A 16717-nucleotide genomic window follows, 5' to 3' on the forward strand; every position below is an offset into this window, starting at 1 on the left:
GACTTTCGCTTCTGTCTTCACCTGCTTTGTACATCAATCACCACAGTGAGCTGGAAGAGAGGAGCACCTGGCAATGTATGCCTCATCCTTCCCCACTTTATTTCATTTCTTTTTCAATGCATCTGCACATAGGACTCGGTGCAAAGTTTGAAGTTACACTTTACAATTTATTTTAAAGCTTTTGAAAGCATCCTTTGGCACTGATGGATGGTTGCAAAGCTCATCGACGTTAGAAAACAAAAGCGCACAATACATTCATTGCAAGTTAGCTCTTAAGGGCCTTCATTACAAACTTAAAACTGGCTTAATATTTATTTTCTCTTTCTTTTTTCTGTATATCATTTTTATTAAATTTTCTGTTTTACAATTTAAAATACTCATTTTACATCCTTAAAATATCAGTGACTTCCCTTCTTCTCTTTCCATGGTACATTTTACATATCATAAATCCCTGCATATTTTACAAATACTATACCCAGTGCTTTTTTCCTGGGGGACACAGGGGTATGCATACCCCTAAACATTTTGTTTGGCCTCATTGAGGGGGCAGTATTTCAATATGAGTAGGAAAATGAGAATGCCCCTAAACATTTTTTAAGGGGGGGGAAGCACTGACTACACCATTCAGTATTCTATTATTGCACCCATCAAAACTTATTTACACTGTTGAATTTATCTTAATGCTGCCAGTGTTTTCTTTTCCCTTTCTAGGGCACCAGGAATTCTAGGGTAGGGAGACTAGGGATCTGTAAAGAGATCATTCTTAGTGCAGACCTTCCAAGTGTCCCTATTTTCCAGGGACAGTCACGGATTCCCAGAAACCATCCTGGTTTCTGATTTGATCCCAGAATGTCTCACTTTTCCTTAAAGTGAAGGTAAAGGGACCCCTGACCATTAGGTCCAGTCGTGACCAACTCTAGGGTTGCAGCGCTCATCTCGCTTTATTGGTACAGCTTCCGGGTCATGTGGCCAGCATGACTAAGCTGCTTCTGGCAAACCAGAGCAGTGCATGGAAACACCGTTTACCTTTCTGCCAGAGTGGTACCTATTTATCTACTTGCACTTTGGCATGCTTTCAAACTGCTAGGTTGGCAGGAGCAGGGACCGAGCAACGGGAGCTCACCCCGTCACAGGGATTCGAACCGCCGACCTTCTAATCAGCAAGTCCTAGGCTCTGTGGTTTAACCCACAGCGTCACCCGTATCCCTCTTTTCCTTAGGACGTCCCTATTTTCATTGGGAAAATGTTGGAAGATATGGAGATATCCAACCCCCTCAGCCAAGCAGATAAGTGATTATACATCATGTTGGAAGCCACCCAGTGAGGCTGGGGCAACCAGTCAGGTGGGAGGAGGTAGAAAGGTGTTTTTGTTTTTGTTTTTGTTGTTGAATAAGAGGTCCCTATTTTCATCAGAGAAATGTTGGAGGGTATGATAGTGCCTTCACCAGACTGCAGTTCCAGGATTCTTTGGGGGAAAGCCCTGAAAATTGCACTGGTATAATACCAGTTTCAGATTGTCAGAAGTGGTTTCATGTGCTTCCTTGCACATACAACCAGTGACAGAACTTAGGCTGGATCTAAACACATCAAAGAGGCGTGTCTGTAGCGTTGTAAATTTAAACAGGGAAAACAGGTAGAGAAAAACAGGACTCCACATCGCCATCTGGCGACACAATGTTATATCGCATATACAACACACATAAATCGCTTTTTCTTTACCAGTCTAGCTGAGCCCTTAGTCTTCATTCTCTTGTGAGCTGGAAGGGGGGCTGCAGTCCAGCTAGTTCAGCTCCCTTTTTAAAGTCAATGTTTGGTATATCTTGGCTGTGGGTCCTGGAAGACCTGCTCCCTGCCTTGCAAACCTTTTCCCACCTGGCCTGGGAGGGTGGAGACCTGGCTGACTCTAGCCAAAAAAAAAAAGCTGAGGCTGCTGAACAGACTCTCGGGCTATCTTCCCCCTCGCCACACTGGTTCAAGTAACTCTTGATTGCATATTTACTCCACCTTTCCCTCCAATGAACTCAATGCAGCTTCTTCCTTGAATTTATCCTCCCAGCACCCTCGTGAGTTAGATTAGGCTGAATGATAGGAGCTGGCTGAAGGTCACACAATGAAGTTTATGGGGATTGGAATCTGATCAGTCATCCTCTGGCACTGCTTTGCACTAGCTCTATACATGCACATGGTCTGTGCATTGCAAGCAGATCCAGATCTGGATTGGGATGCTAGGTTTGGATCATATTGAAGCTTCATATATGTTAAGAGAGTTTAACTACCAGGAGCAGGAGCCTTGAGCAGGTTACTTTCTGTCTCAGTTCCCCACCATTAAAATGACGGTCTAGTTTAGTGATGAATGCACTTTTCTCATTGCAATTCACTACTTATTATTATACCCTGCATTCTTATAACATAGTTTGAGGGCTGGCATCCATGAACAACTTCCAGGACCCTGACACTGCCCATATGGACAAATGTCCGTTTCTCTCGGTTTCTCATTTTTTTCAGTCTTAAATTCAGTTCACCACAAGAGTTTGTGATTTTTTTTTTAATTAAAAAATTCTTATGAAAAGTCAACAGCATTTTGGTATGATTTTTACCTACTACAGTGGTACCTTGGGTTACATATGCTTCAGGTTACATACGCTTCAGGTTACAGACTCCTCTAACCCAGAAATAGTACCTTGGGTTAAGAACTTTGCTTCAGGATGAGAACAGAAATCGTGCTTCAGCGGCACAGCAGCAGTAGGAGGCCCCATTAGCTAAAGTGGTGCTTCAGGTTAAGAACAGTTTCAGGTTAAGAACAGACCTCTGGAACGAATTAAGTACTTAACCCAAGGTACCACTGTATATATATTTTATATGCATTGTCACCTAATCATAGAATCATAGAGTTGTAAGGGACCACTGAGGATCATCTAGATCCTTCAATCTCTGCAAATCAGGAATGTGCAGCTGTCCCTTTCGAATCCGTAATCAGCGTGTGAGCCTTGAAACCTGCTTTTGGAGTTCCATTTGGGCCATCTTCATAGTCAACTCAACATCATGTCATCTGTAAGCATCATTTTTGGTGGTTTGGGGAAGAATAGGGCCTGTTCTTAATTCCCAGGCAATTGAAGATTTATTTATTTTTTATGTGCTTGTTCTGCAAAGGGATTAACATCCTGCCTGAGTTGTCAGCCAAGTTATAGCTGACGTCTGTTAGAAACTGTTTGTAACAGACGGCCTTCTGAAAAAAGGCGGGGCAAACATTTTGTGCCATCCAAGATTAAGAGTTGCCAAGTCATGAAAGCAGAAAGCTGACAGAATGAACCTTGCTTCTTTTCTTTTCTTTTTTAATAACAAAAAATGCTATGTCCAAGTGAACAGAGGAATAAGAGCTGGTGATAACCAACTCGTGGTTTGATGGTACCACCAAGTCCCATCCTTCCCTTTTCCTCTTAATTTCTTCTGCGCAACGATAGTCATAGCCTCAGGGAAATGTTATCTCCGGTTACGAATGGACGACATGGAAATTTCCTCTCCGTTCCAGTCAGGACTCTGGCTGTGCCTTCACAATCTGGTAAATGCTTCTTACGCTGCTATGGAAGTGTCTGTAGATGTGTTGCTCTGATATATTTTATTTTTTAAAAGAAAGCGGTGTCTCTCCCCACGCTGTAAGGAATCTTGTCAGATTGCTGGACCTTGAGCAGATTTGCTAAGTTTCCAGCGTGGAGATGCATGAGGTCTTCAAGATACTCCAGAGGTCAGCCCACTGTCCTTCTAGTGACTGATCCGGCAGTGGGATGATTTGTGACAAGGCAATGGAGGTAGGCAGAGAAAATGCATGGTCCATGGCCAGGGGTTATGGGAAATGTAGTCATAAAAGGTCTGGAGGGGCACCAGGTTGAAGAAGGCTGGTTTATATATGCAGGGATGTAAACTGTGTCCTACATCAAGGAATGACTTTGCTTCTTGTGATGGGCAGTGCACTGCTGCTATTTTGGGTGACGGCGAAAATTTTGATCCTGCAAAAGATCTTGAGTTCAAATGTACATCTGATACATTTATATGCATTGCTGGGGGAGGTGGGGAGGTGGAAATGTCTCTGGCAGAATGAGCTGGGTCCTGCAACTGTCCAGATGTACCGTATATTTTCCATGTGGCTGCTTTGTGGGGAGGGGTGTATATTAGGTATATCGTTTATTTAGAAATAACAGAAGGGTCATAGGAAAGAGGATTGCATGCAACAAATCCTTTCATTGTCTACAGCTGAATTCAAAAGCCTGGCTTAGTTATTGGTATGTCTAAAGGTCATTAATGTTGATAGGAGCCAAGAGGAGGAATTGTTGCCTGTGCCAAGTTCAGTTTGTTCCCATGATAAGCAGCCTGATGTCTGTGAAAGCTGGAGAGCTTAAGCAATTTCAGTTAAAATGGAGGAGTTGTGAGGCTGAATTTAGCTTTCAGGGCTGGAGCCATGTTTGAGAGGGCGCAGGAGAAAATGCCGCAATTTCCCCCTTCTCTGTGAGTTTACCAGCCAGTAGGAGGAGGTAGCAGCAGACTGCACTGATCCAAGCAGTGATGGGTCAATGCAGCCCACCAGTTTGAATTTCCCAGAATGCCCTGGGCTTCTGCCATGTTGAAGGCTTTGTAGAAAATTAAAATGGCAGCTTGGACCCATGGTCCTGCTTGGTGTCTAAGCTGGGGGGAAAGAATTAGAAAGGGATACAGTGAAGATATCAGTGGTGTGCCCTAGCAGGGCTTGTAAGCCCTGGCAGTTTCCCAAGGGAGTTGGGAAGCTTTGTGTGGTAGTCTCGTAATCTGGGGAACTGGGTTCGCGTCTCGGCTCCTCCACATGCAGCTGCTGGGTGACCTTGGGCCAGTCACACTTCTCTGAAGTCTCTCAGCCCCATTCACCTCACAGAGTGTTTGTTGTGGGGGAGGAAGGGAAAGGAGATTGTGGAAGAGTGGCAGATGAAGGTGATGGACTATATGGAATTGGCGGAAATGACTGGCAGAATCCGAGACCTGGGAGAAGAGTTGGTGGAAGAAGATTGAAAGAAATTTAAAGACTATCTGCAGAAACACTGTAAAATTAATGAAATTATGTTGGATTGAAAATAAGTGGCATTAGCAACAAAGTTAATAAGAATATGCAAAAATGAATTGATAATGGATGAAAATATAGAGTTATAAAATGTGATGATATAGAGTTAAGATAAATGAAAGAGGGTGAGGATTTGCTGATTTGATTATGTAAATGGGAATACAAGAATGGGAGGTGTGAGGAGGTCAAAGAAACAAGCAAATGAGTTTAAGGTTATGAAAAACGGATTTGTTTTTAAAATAGTTTCTTATTTTCTTTTTGTTCTTTGTATGTTGTATTTTTAATTTTCTTTTTTCATGTATTTTTGTATTCATATTTTTGTAAAATTTTAATAAATATTTCATTTAAAAAAAGGAAAGGAGACTCTTTCCTTTTGCCACTTTGAGACTCCTTCGGGTAGTGATAAAATGGGATATCAAATCCAAACTACTACTACTACTACTACTATTCTTCTTCTTCTTCTTCTTCTTCTTCTTCTTCTTCTTCTTCTTCTTCTTCTTCTTCAATGTACATAGACATTATAATGTTGTAGAATTGAATCCCCTTGTGAAGGGTTCAAACAATTAGCCTCAGCCACGGGCATAGTGTTTCCACCAAATGTAGTTTCCACCAAATGTATTTTGTTCCAGTAGTTTCTATCCATTGAAGATAGGGGTTCCAACTGTTCCTTATTGTGGTGGACTTGACCTTCCATGTTTTTTTCCTGTAACATGACTGCAACAATGTCCGACTGAATAAATTCAAACAAATTCCATGCTTCTACTGTCCATGTTTCTCTGTCTTTCCAACCTAAAGCTATCGTTGCCTTTCCCACTAAAATCATAGCTTTGAAGGTAAGCTGGTCACCTTTCTCTGTAGCCATGTTTCCAAGTATACCCATAGTCATGAAATCAAAGTCTATTGAAAGCTTCACTAATAAATTAATAACCTTTAGGGTTTTATTCCAGAATTCCTTTACCTGTTGGCATTCCCAGTACATATGGGAAAACCATCCCTTGGCTACCCCCTTGTGAATTCTACACTGCATATTTCTGACTATAAACTATGCAGTGATTTAAGTTTGGGAGAATGTATCCCCTGTGGGATGTGATACATAAGTAGCAGTCAAGTACAACATTCCCATCTGCAATATGGGGACAATAAGGATTGCAACACGGTACTGTTCAAACTCTGAATAGGCTAAGTGTGGATCTACCGGGGGGGGGCACTATAAATAGGTCAGAAATTAAATCATTATAACCAAAGAAAACCGCTATGTAAAATCTCAAAGAGGGTTTTTTTTTGCTCTCCAGCACCATCTGGTGTTGCATGTTTATAATGCATTCAAAGCACTGGTTGTTGACTAATATAGCTGAGTCCTAAATGTGTTATATGAAGTTTTTTTTTTTTATTTTTTTTTATTCATGATGAAGTATTATGAAGTACAGTATCATGAATTATTATGAATTAGTATTAGTATTAATAGTATTATCCAAACAATAAGGATTGCAACAAGGTACTACTGAAACTCTCAATGAGCTACATTTTTATTTATTTATTTATTATTAAAGATTTTCTTGTTTTACAGAAGTATGTGTAATGTCTCTCGTATTTTTTTCCATGTAACATTTTTACAAATCAGTTTCATTTGTTGAGACATTAGGAAGAAAAGGGGGGGAGGGGGGGGAAGATGGATGGGGTCGGGTGGCGATGTTTCTATTTTGCTTAATGTATGTAGGCTATATGAAGTATTATTATTATTAGGACAGGTGGCACTTGATTCCTGCATTGCAGGGGGGTTGGACTAGTTGACCCTTGGGGTCCCTTCCAGCTGTACAGTTCTATGATTCATGGTGACAGAAGATACTTTGCACATGCTTTATATAATAGTGCTTTATAGATGTTCCTTGAAAAAGAGGGATATGAAATTGGCTGTGAGTGTTCAATGCTTTGAAGCACTTCTAGACTGAGTATGAATATATTCTGCATTGACTCCTGCAGATTCTCTTTTGAAGGTCTTCTTCCCTCCTCACTGGAACAAAGAATCCCAGTCCCTCCTCTGAAAGAGAAACCTGGAAAACTGTGCTGTAGGTCTTGAAGGCTTTCCCTTTTGCTAATGAAATATGATTCCCTGTAACGCAGCAGCTTGTTGCCAACACCTGCTCTGTTTACTTTGACCAGGCTGTCAGCAAACGCATCTAGCTTACAGCTCTCCTAAACCATTTCCAAACTTCGCAGGTTTCCTAAACTTGGTTGCACACCAGTGAAGCTTGTGCTTTAAAAACAAAGCAAAACAAAACTTGGCTAGCATTTTGGAGACATAGAGAAATCGATGTGCATTCCACTTTTTTGGCATTTTCCCAAACTGCTTCTGAGAACGACTTGCCTTTTAAAATAATTGGATGAAGATGGGCCATAGTGGAAACTTGCCCCTTAGGCCAGAGGTGTGGAACCTCAGGCACCAGGCCAAACCTGGCCCTCCAGGGCTATCTTATCCAGCCCCCGAGGCTCAGAATGTAGGTATTGCACAACAACTCCTTTAACAGAACTGGGAGGACCCTGTACTGTATTAATAAAGGAACATATCTGTGGTGTTCAATATCCCTTGTGAAGAATTGTGGGATGATATCAATTTAAATTGAGGCATTGACCAGATTTGATTCTAGTCTTCTAGCCGCCTTTAGTTTGTAAACCAAATTTAGCCTTTGGTTTGTAAACCCGAATTCATTCTCCAATAGCAATTTCTATATTGCTGATTCTTACCCTTTGGAGATGTCTCCTTACCCAGTCACTGTTTTCTCAAATTGTACCAGTTGCCTTGTGCCATCGTCAGCTTTTCTATGCAGAGAGAAAAACTGGCTTGATTGGAAAATATGAATGGGAGACTGTGAATGATGCATGATTAGAGGAATCATTCCCTATATTAGGAAAGTGTCCTCCTTCCAGCAACTCTTGCAGCCAAGCTGGTGCCAAACATATTGCCTTGCTTTCCTTTGGACCACATCAGCAAGAGCAAGACTTGTCTTGTCGTCTGGGAAGCCCAGGACCTCCGTACACACTGCCCAGGCTTGCAACCCAAGGGAGGCCACTTAGGTGCTGCTAACACAGCGATTTGACTGTACCCCAGAGGCACACTCCATTGCCTCTTGAGAGAGACGGGTGCCAACAACAACATCCTATCCAGATTTGGGGATCCAGGGTGCCTAACTGGAGGTGGTGTAGCAGAAAGGAGTCAGGGATGAGTAGAAAAGCTCTTTGCACCATCCCCACAATAAACAGGTGGAAACTGAGAGGTGCGCATGCTGCTCTGATGCTGTCAGAGAAGAAGAAGAAGAAGAAGAAGAAGAAGAAGAAGAAGAAGAAGAAGAAGAAGAAGAAGAAGAAATTTATTATTTATACCACGCCCATCTGGCTGGGTTTCTCCAGCCACTCTGGGCGGCTTCCAACAGAATATTAAAATACAATAGTCTATTAAACATTAAAAGCTTCCCTAAACAGGGCTGCCTTCAGATGTCTTCTTTAGTTGTTCTCTTTGACATCTGGTGGGAGGGCGTTCCACAGGGCGGGTGCCACTACCGAGAAGGCCCTCTGCCTGGTTCCCTGTAACTTGGCTTCTCACAGTGAGGGAACCGCCAGAAGGCCCTCAGCACTGGACCTCAGTGTCTGGGTAGAACGATGGGGGTGGAAATGCTCCTTCAGGTATACTGGACCTGGAATCTCCCCAGCAGCTGAGAGTAGCAAGCTGCTTGGAGGCTTGGCCAAGTCAGTTTGATGCCCGAGGAAAAGGACAAGATAGCACCACATAGACACCTCCTTTCCGTTTACAGAATCCCACCAGGCAGGCAACTGAATCTTATTTCTCAAATGGCAATGGGAAATGGTAGAATAGGAATCACATGGGGAATGATGGAGGGCCTCAGCACCTGGTGTTTGGGGCTGCTGCCTCATAGGCCAAATGGTAGGGCTGTCCTGGGAGTGACAGCCCCACCCCCATTCCCGGGTCACCTGCTTATTTGAGAGGCTGTTGCTTTTCCCCTTCCAGCCTGGGGATGTGTGAGGTGCAGACACGTGGCGCAGACACATCCCTCAAGACAGATTCTTTCCCCTTCCAAAATCCTGTCAGTGGGTGAGGGATTGCTACAGAGGCATTGCCACTGAAAGGAATGAAGGTTGGGGGCAGGAGAACAGGGGCATGTGTCACGAGGTGTGTGTCCCCTCCCCCAAAAGCCAAATCTACACTCCTAATAATATGCTCTTGGAGATTAAGGAGGCTTGCTCCCTAGCCTATTCAATGATAATTCTCCTTTTTCACTCTCTTCTTATTCCCTCCCTGTTACAGAGCAGAGGCTTTTCTGTGTCCCTGAACCATACCATAAATAAAAGCTGTATATCAATCCACAGTTCAGCAGGTCTCCTTTGACATCACCAGGAAGCAGCAGGTTAAGGAATTCATGGTGGCTTTTTTCTTTCACGGTCCTTAGATGTCCAAGGAACCAGCTGCTGTCCCCAAAATGTGCCCCTTCCACGTTTTTCAATACAGGCACAGAATTCCCCCCACAGAAAGCAAATGTCTTTTCTATCTAGCTATTGCAGGATTTACACACATGCTTCATTGGCTGTGTGATATACTTAACAGATAGTAATAATAATTAAAAGAGAACAGTTCTCCATCATCTGTTTTCAGTCGGACGAAGGATCTCTCCTGTAGCGCATTTTGGTTTTATTTTTTGCTTTTGCTCTCCTGTTTGCAGATGACACAGGTTGCCCCAGCAGCCAGTCCGTCTCTCCAGTAAAGACTCCTCCTGATGCTGGAAACAGTCCAGTTGGTTTTTGTACAGGCAATGATGGAGGAGACTACACAAGGAAGAAATTTAATTCGGGAACAATGGGGGATGGAACTCAACAGCCGGCTCGATATAAGAAGGAAACAAAGACAAGCTTCATAAAGCCAGGTAAGATCACGTTTGGGTCTCTGAATTTGCCAGTGGCACTTTTGCTTTGTCTCATGACAGGTGATGGTCAGAATGTCTCTAAAATTGCATGCAATACCCACTGCTTGTAAATCAGATACTTTGCCTACATTTACATAGCTATGTGGATTGCTAGATCTTTGCAATTGTTTAGATGCAATGATGCAAAATACTACGAAGTGTTGTTTTTAAAAAACAGACAGAAAATTACAGACGAACAAAAAGGTGACAGTGTCTTCCTATGGGGCCTGGTGCAGTAGCTAGAAGATCAGGAAACATTTGAACACTTTGATTGATATACAAACTTCATTTGAAGCCTTCTAGGAACTGCCTGGGTTTTTTGTCATTTTGTTGTCATTGTCTCATCATTCGGGGGTGTTTTGCTGCTAGGATGAAAAGATCTTTTCTCTCTGCTTTGAGATGTATGATACTAGCTGACAAATGGTCACATTGTTTTGTTTTTCTCATCTGTCTATTAGTTAATTGCCTTGGGTTTCTTCCAAATTTTGTATTGTGGCGTTGTTTGGGCTTTGGTCGACCTTGTTACAGCTAAGATCACTAATCTCAGCAGAAAATTTAATGAAAAAAGACAGCTTCAACCCGTTATTATCACTGTTCTTATTACGATTGTTTAAATTTATATACCACCCTTTGTCAAAAGACCACAGGGCAGTTTACGACACCGAACACAAATGTCAAAATGTAACATAATATCTATATAATATAAAAAGTGAAGCAGTCAATTATAGTCAGAAATACGTAACAGAATGCAGATTCCAATAAAAGACAGATTCCCATAAAAGCAAAAACATAAAAAATAAGCAACGAGAAAATCAGCTGCAGGGTATCTGAAATACCCCCCACCCCAAAGTGTAGAAATATACAGAATTTTCTCTCTATCCAAGGCTTAATCCTGGCTCCCACAGAAAATTACAAAGCCTTCCAGGTCTCACCTGTGATCTTTCCTTCCATCTCCCAGTCTCTCACTCTAGGAATTATTCATGGGTGCATACTGTTCTATTTTTGAGTTAACTTTCTGCAAGTGCAGGGGAGATTGACAGAAATGTGTTGCTGTGCATGTGTCCCAGTTTGGGTGTATCATGTACAGTAAATTCTGCGTTTCTGAACTGGGGTGGGGGCTGGGAAACCTCCTGGAACCGCTCCTAAGTCTGGATGCCAGACGTTTCTTCACTATATTGTGTGGCTGTAAACCACCTGTGATGAATAAAGTCAGGGCAGTAGCCAAGCAAGCACCCTTTTAAGCGTCAGGAATGCTTCTTGTAGGAATTGTTCTTTTTCCCTTTTATTTTAAAAAAGTTAAGCTGCTGCTCAGCTAAAAACATCCAAACCAGCTAACAAAACACATGCTAACAATGATACAAAAGCAAACATAATGCTAAAACTCGGGGGGGGGGGTTATTTTTTAAAAAATGGCAACCTATAAATAATAACTAGCAGAAGCAAAAATATGAAGCGGTTCCAGATGCACTTCAAAAAATGAAGACTTCCAGAGAAAGGAGGCCTTTGCCAGCGTTCTAAAAGGAACAGAGGCAGAGCTAGCGTCCTGGGGGTGGGTGGCAATGTCACCCCCCCCAGGGATGACACCCAGGGCAGATCGCACCTACTGCACCCCCTGCCTCCTCCAGTGAAAAGGAAAGTCCCTTAGTGAGGGAAATAAGCAGCTTTGCTGCTGCTGTAAATAAGGCTTCTTCCATGTCTTCAGCTTGCTATACTTCAGACAACGCTTTTGTCAGGCAGGTAGGTCCATATGAGAGCTGGCAGCTATTAAATTATCCTGTGCGCAAGGCTTTCTCCTGCCTGCCCGTCCCTCCCCAAATCTGCTCTGAAACTTCCTTGCACTGCACAGCTGCGGAGCAAGCCAATTGAGCGCCTGTAATCTGTGCCCAGGGGCGGGACCAGCCACCCACAGGGGCGGGGCAAGCTGGGGCAGGATGCTCTATGTGGCCTTGGAGGAGTCTGCCTGCCTCCTCCCACTCAGCCACCCTACAGCTGAGGGGGAGGCGGCAGGCAGACCGTTTGGGGCAGCGCAGAGCCTGCGGGCACCCAAGCCACCATGTCACTCCCGGGAGAGATGCGTGGCTTGGGCGTGCTGCAGGCCCCGCAGTGAGTGCCACCCAGGATTTTGTCATCTCCCTCAGTGGAGACACCCAGGGCAGATCGCCCCCACTGCACCCCCCTTCCTATGCCCCTGGCACTGATGGGACCCTGACTTAGCACTACACCAAGTCCCTGGATCCTATGTTTAATAGCTTTCCTTCTTCGTTTCACACTATTCATCGCAAAGTCAATCAATGTGTGATTAAGCTAGAATTACTTGAGTTTTACAGCACAATGCTATCCCTGTCTGCAGGGAAATTAGTCCCATTCAGCTCAGTTGCATTGCATTGCATCACAGCCTTCTCCCTCTTTGGGGAAACTCTAGATGTTGCTGAACTACAACTCCCATCAGCCCCAGGAAACGTGGCTAATGGCTTGGGATGATGGGAGTTGCAGTTCAGCAATATCTGGAGGGCCAAAGGTTCCCCACATCTGATTCATTAGGATTTGGACTTTGATGTGTGTGTTTTGAGACATGGTTTGGTACTACAGCTCCATTGGCCTCTCCAAACAGAATGAAAAAATTATGAGAAAATTGACCAATCACTTTAAAGCACACTGGTTGGCATTTAATGTTTTCCTGTTTAAGAGACACAGACATGACTTTGCAAGAAGAGCTTGTGATCTGTAGGAAGTCACGCAAGGCATGATGCTTCACATTCATCCAAAAGTATAATATTCTGTTCTTGGAGGAAAACATGCTTGGCAAAGTGTTTTATAAAAATGACATTTGTAATGTTTTGCTTGGATCGCTGCTCTTTGTTCTCACTTTGCTGCAAAGATCAGCAAATTGGGGGGAATAATGTGTTTGCTGTTCGGACACAGATACAGAATGTGCTAAGTTGAATAGTGCCTTTGTCATGGGAATGGTTGAGTGGCTTTTGGGATAACAGTTATGCATTGACCTATTGTCAAAAGTGAAAATGCTGCTTAGTCCATTCTTACTGGAGATTAGATTTTGAAGATAGGGTTATGCTGTTTCACCATTGATACCGAGAAAGTTGTGCTTTTTTGAGAGGTTTTGTGTGTGTTTTCCACTTCATTTGTTCTTGAGCAGAAAAAAATGTTGGCCCTGCTTTCATTTCCATGGAAAAGGGGATTGATGATCTTACCAGTTACTTCTGTTGCCATTTATTTTATAGCAACTGTCTTTGCTCTTCTGCAGAAGGAAAATTCGGGAGAAGGCACATTTATGTCTTGTTGTTTGCTGTCATTTGCTCTGGCTCACTTAATTTCGTCCTACAAGTCCAGTTTTATTTGTTCATACATGACACTGAACACAAGGACAAGGTATCTCTTCTTATGTACAAATGCTTGTGTAAAACAGTATACGCTTGTTTATTTATTTGTACAGCTCAACTGTTGTGTACAGAGGTATACAGACTATACATTCGTGGAACTTTAAATGCAAATAGCTGTTCAAGTGAACCACTCGATGGTTTGTCCACACAGGTGCACAAGATTTTCCACACACTGAAGGTGAAATGTGAACACCCCTTGTTTCAATTCAAGAGCACCACTTTTTTCAGTTCTGCCTTTTGGCTGTTGCCTCCAGGATGCTAGTGTGATGCTTAACAGCTTGTCTTCTCTTTCCCCAATGGAAGTTGGGCTCCGAATATACACATGTGGCAATACTTGACAGGATTGGTACTAGGATGGCCATGTGGCCTAATTTACAGAGGACCGTCCTCTACCTGAAGGGTTATCTGGTCCACCTCTGACGTAGAACCAGAAGAATGTGCCTATCAGTGCTAAGCACCTTGACAGCACACTGAGCAGGCACATCGCCCATCTGCCTTCAGTCTTCCCCCAATGGAGAGATGAATTGCATTTCTATTTAAATTACATTCACGGTTTCTATTTTTTTCTGTTATATAATTTTTATTAATTTTAAATTACAAAAATCCAATATGTGCCATATTATATTAATACCAAATGGCAATACCAATTCAAATACAAATCAATTACATAGCCAATTATAAATTTTGTGTAGCCTCCCACGTGCTGTACTTCAAGGTCTGATTCCCTTTAATTCTGCCTCCAGACTATTGCTCAAACCAAATACAATCCATTCTTGATAAAATCCCTTATACCATAGGCACGATTCCTAGAGTTGCATCTATATACCATACAGCTGCATCTTTCCGGGCGTGGGCCATAGCTTTGCGTGAATAATGCCCCAGACTCAGTCCCTAGGATCTCCAAGTAGGACTGGGGGCAAACCCTATCTGACATCCTGGGCGATACTGATTTGGATAGAGTAAAGGTCAGACTCAATATAAGGGAGCGCCTTGTGTACCTACGTAGATATAAATTAGCATGTGCAAATTGCATGCAAATTTCTGTCCCCTTTTACTTCCCCTGCTTTTTTAACTGCTGATACGTAAGTGGCCACCCTGAGGGATATGTCTTGCTAGATGGAATGACATTGGTCCTACAGGCAACACAACAACCCCCAAGCAAAGAAGGACTCTAAGATGAGATGGACAGAGATTCAGAGCTATATGCGTTTTCTAACATCAATTTGCCTCTTCCCAGTTACTGTATTTTGCAGAATGATGCTGCGTCTACCACCAGTTGCTCCTAACAAACAGCATTGTCTGGGTCCTTACACGCCGTGAGCCTTAAGGCAATGGCTTCCTGTTCAGTCCTTTGTTTTCCTTTGCACCTTCTTGAAATGGGTAGTGTCCCTTCTGGTAAGCCAGCCTGCGCATCGCGATAATGTGCTGTGCAGATTCCCCAGAGAGAAGGAGATGCTGCTCATTTGCTGATAGGCTCCCCCGTTCGTCTCAAGTCTGTTGCCATGGAGCTGGATAGCTTTGCTTACTTGACCTGCTAACTTGAGGAGTTATTAAAGGATCTGTCTCCATGGATACGCCTGCACGAAACTATACTCCACAGAAGGCATAAAATACACACATCTCTCTGCAAAATGTGCTCTTGTTTTTTTGTGTGTGTGTTTTTGTACAGTGATATACTTTCACCTTTTTCTGAAAGCTTAAGTAAACACACCCCCTGAAATGTAAGCAATGAGATAGACACTGTTTCGGGTATCTTCCATTTCGTGCTGAAGGAGCCACTGGTGAATATTAAAATACTGTGAAATGATGAGTCTAGAGATGTTGAAGCTGAAAGTTGCCTTTTGTGAGTGGGCACATTGGGTTTGCCACCATATATATATGAACGCCAATTCCTGTGTTCTGTCTTTGAGACAATATAATATGAGCAGAGAATGGGAATTAGGGTAGAGCTAAGCAGAGAGAGATGATGGAATACCATCAGAATACCAATAGAAAGGAGATCAGGGATGTAGTGGCAAATTCAGAAGTGCAGGATCAATTCATGATAGCCATAGCCATGTCCCCTCTCAGTTACGCCCCTTCTAAGATCTTGCAACCTAATTATACCGTTATACCATAATAATAATAATTAGGATTGCCTTGCAACAGTTTCTCCATGCCTTTCAGCTACATCTACTTTTCTGTGCCTGCACATGGGCAATGATTTGGAGTGCTCTGATATCTTCTTTCGAAGTGACTTAAATTGAAACAGAAGCACCCAGTGCTTCCAGTGCTTCTAAATACTGTACTTGTCTTTGGAGTATACAGTGGCTAAAAAGCTCCCCTTGGTTTGATGCCTCTTGCAGGCTGGAGACAGGGTCTCTGCTACAGAAATAGTCAAAGGTCTTCAACCACCTGCAATCCCAGACACTACTTCACTCTGTTCAACTTCATTCAGTAACATACATACATACATACATACATACATGTATGTATGTAAATTGCTTTGCAAAAAAAGTGTTTATTAGGAGCAATTAGCAGCAAAACATTGATGAATGAGGACTTAAATTATTTGCGTGTTCAGACCCAGAGACCTCCCTCCTAAATAAAGACACATTTGACTCAAATTTTAGTTTTGATTTTGGGCAGAATTTAAGCCACAACTTTATTGATTACAGAAAAGTGAGTGGTTGCATAGGCTCTGGTTCGACTAGCTCCCTACACCCTTGCAGGTATCGCTGACCCAGGTCAGCCAAGGGTGAACACCTGAGGCAGGTGAAAAGCCTGGGAACAGACTCTGTTCACTCCCCAGATGCTCCCCTAGACTCAGGCACGGGCACAACCCCCTTTCGGGGGTTTACCAAACCAAGTTGAGTCCCTGGATTCCTTTAACAGAATACCCTTCACATAGGGATGGCGAGACCGTTCTCCCATCCCTATCACATGAACCAATGCATATCCGCAACCTTACAAGGTGTGACGAATTGCTACGCAGTAGGCGAAACCCAAATGGCTACAGCCAGTCAGCCATGTGGGGAAAATTCCTGTCGTGCCCCTGTCCCAACGACAGATGACACACGATGGCATAGCAAGGTCAATCACAAAATGCCCTAAAATTAGGGAGAGGTGGGCAGGTGTTCCTGTGCATGAGCTGAAAGAGAAAGCTCTGGGACACATGCATGGGTTTATATAGGTCGCTCGATCCATTTAGACTGCACCCCATTGGCCAGATTAAACCCAGCAACGAGAGACCTACCAATCGGGTGTTGTGACTATCCAATAGACCC

At 43.1% G+C, this 16717-nt stretch overlaps 1 protein-coding gene across 4 annotated transcripts in view; it reads left to right on the top strand.

Annotated features, from left to right (window-relative positions):
* The window catches only part of SYBU (syntabulin), a 44547-nt gene that overhangs the window by 12444 nt on the left and 15386 nt on the right, over nucleotides 1-16717 (top strand). For 3 of the 4 annotated variants that reach the window (XM_081918812.1, XM_081918813.1, XM_081918815.1), the window contains exon 3: nucleotides 9814-10014. In XM_081918812.1, the coding sequence (XP_081774938.1) occupies nucleotides 9814-10014 (201 nt within the window). Of the gene's footprint in view, nucleotides 1-3256; nucleotides 3560-9813; nucleotides 10015-16717 lie in introns of those variants that run through there. The other variant, XM_081918814.1, reaches the window with a different exon arrangement.

This window comes from Podarcis melisellensis (assembly GCF_964234715.1).
Source record: "Podarcis melisellensis genome assembly, chromosome: 7".
Lineage (NCBI taxonomy): Eukaryota > Metazoa > Chordata > Lepidosauria > Squamata > Lacertidae > Podarcis > Podarcis melisellensis.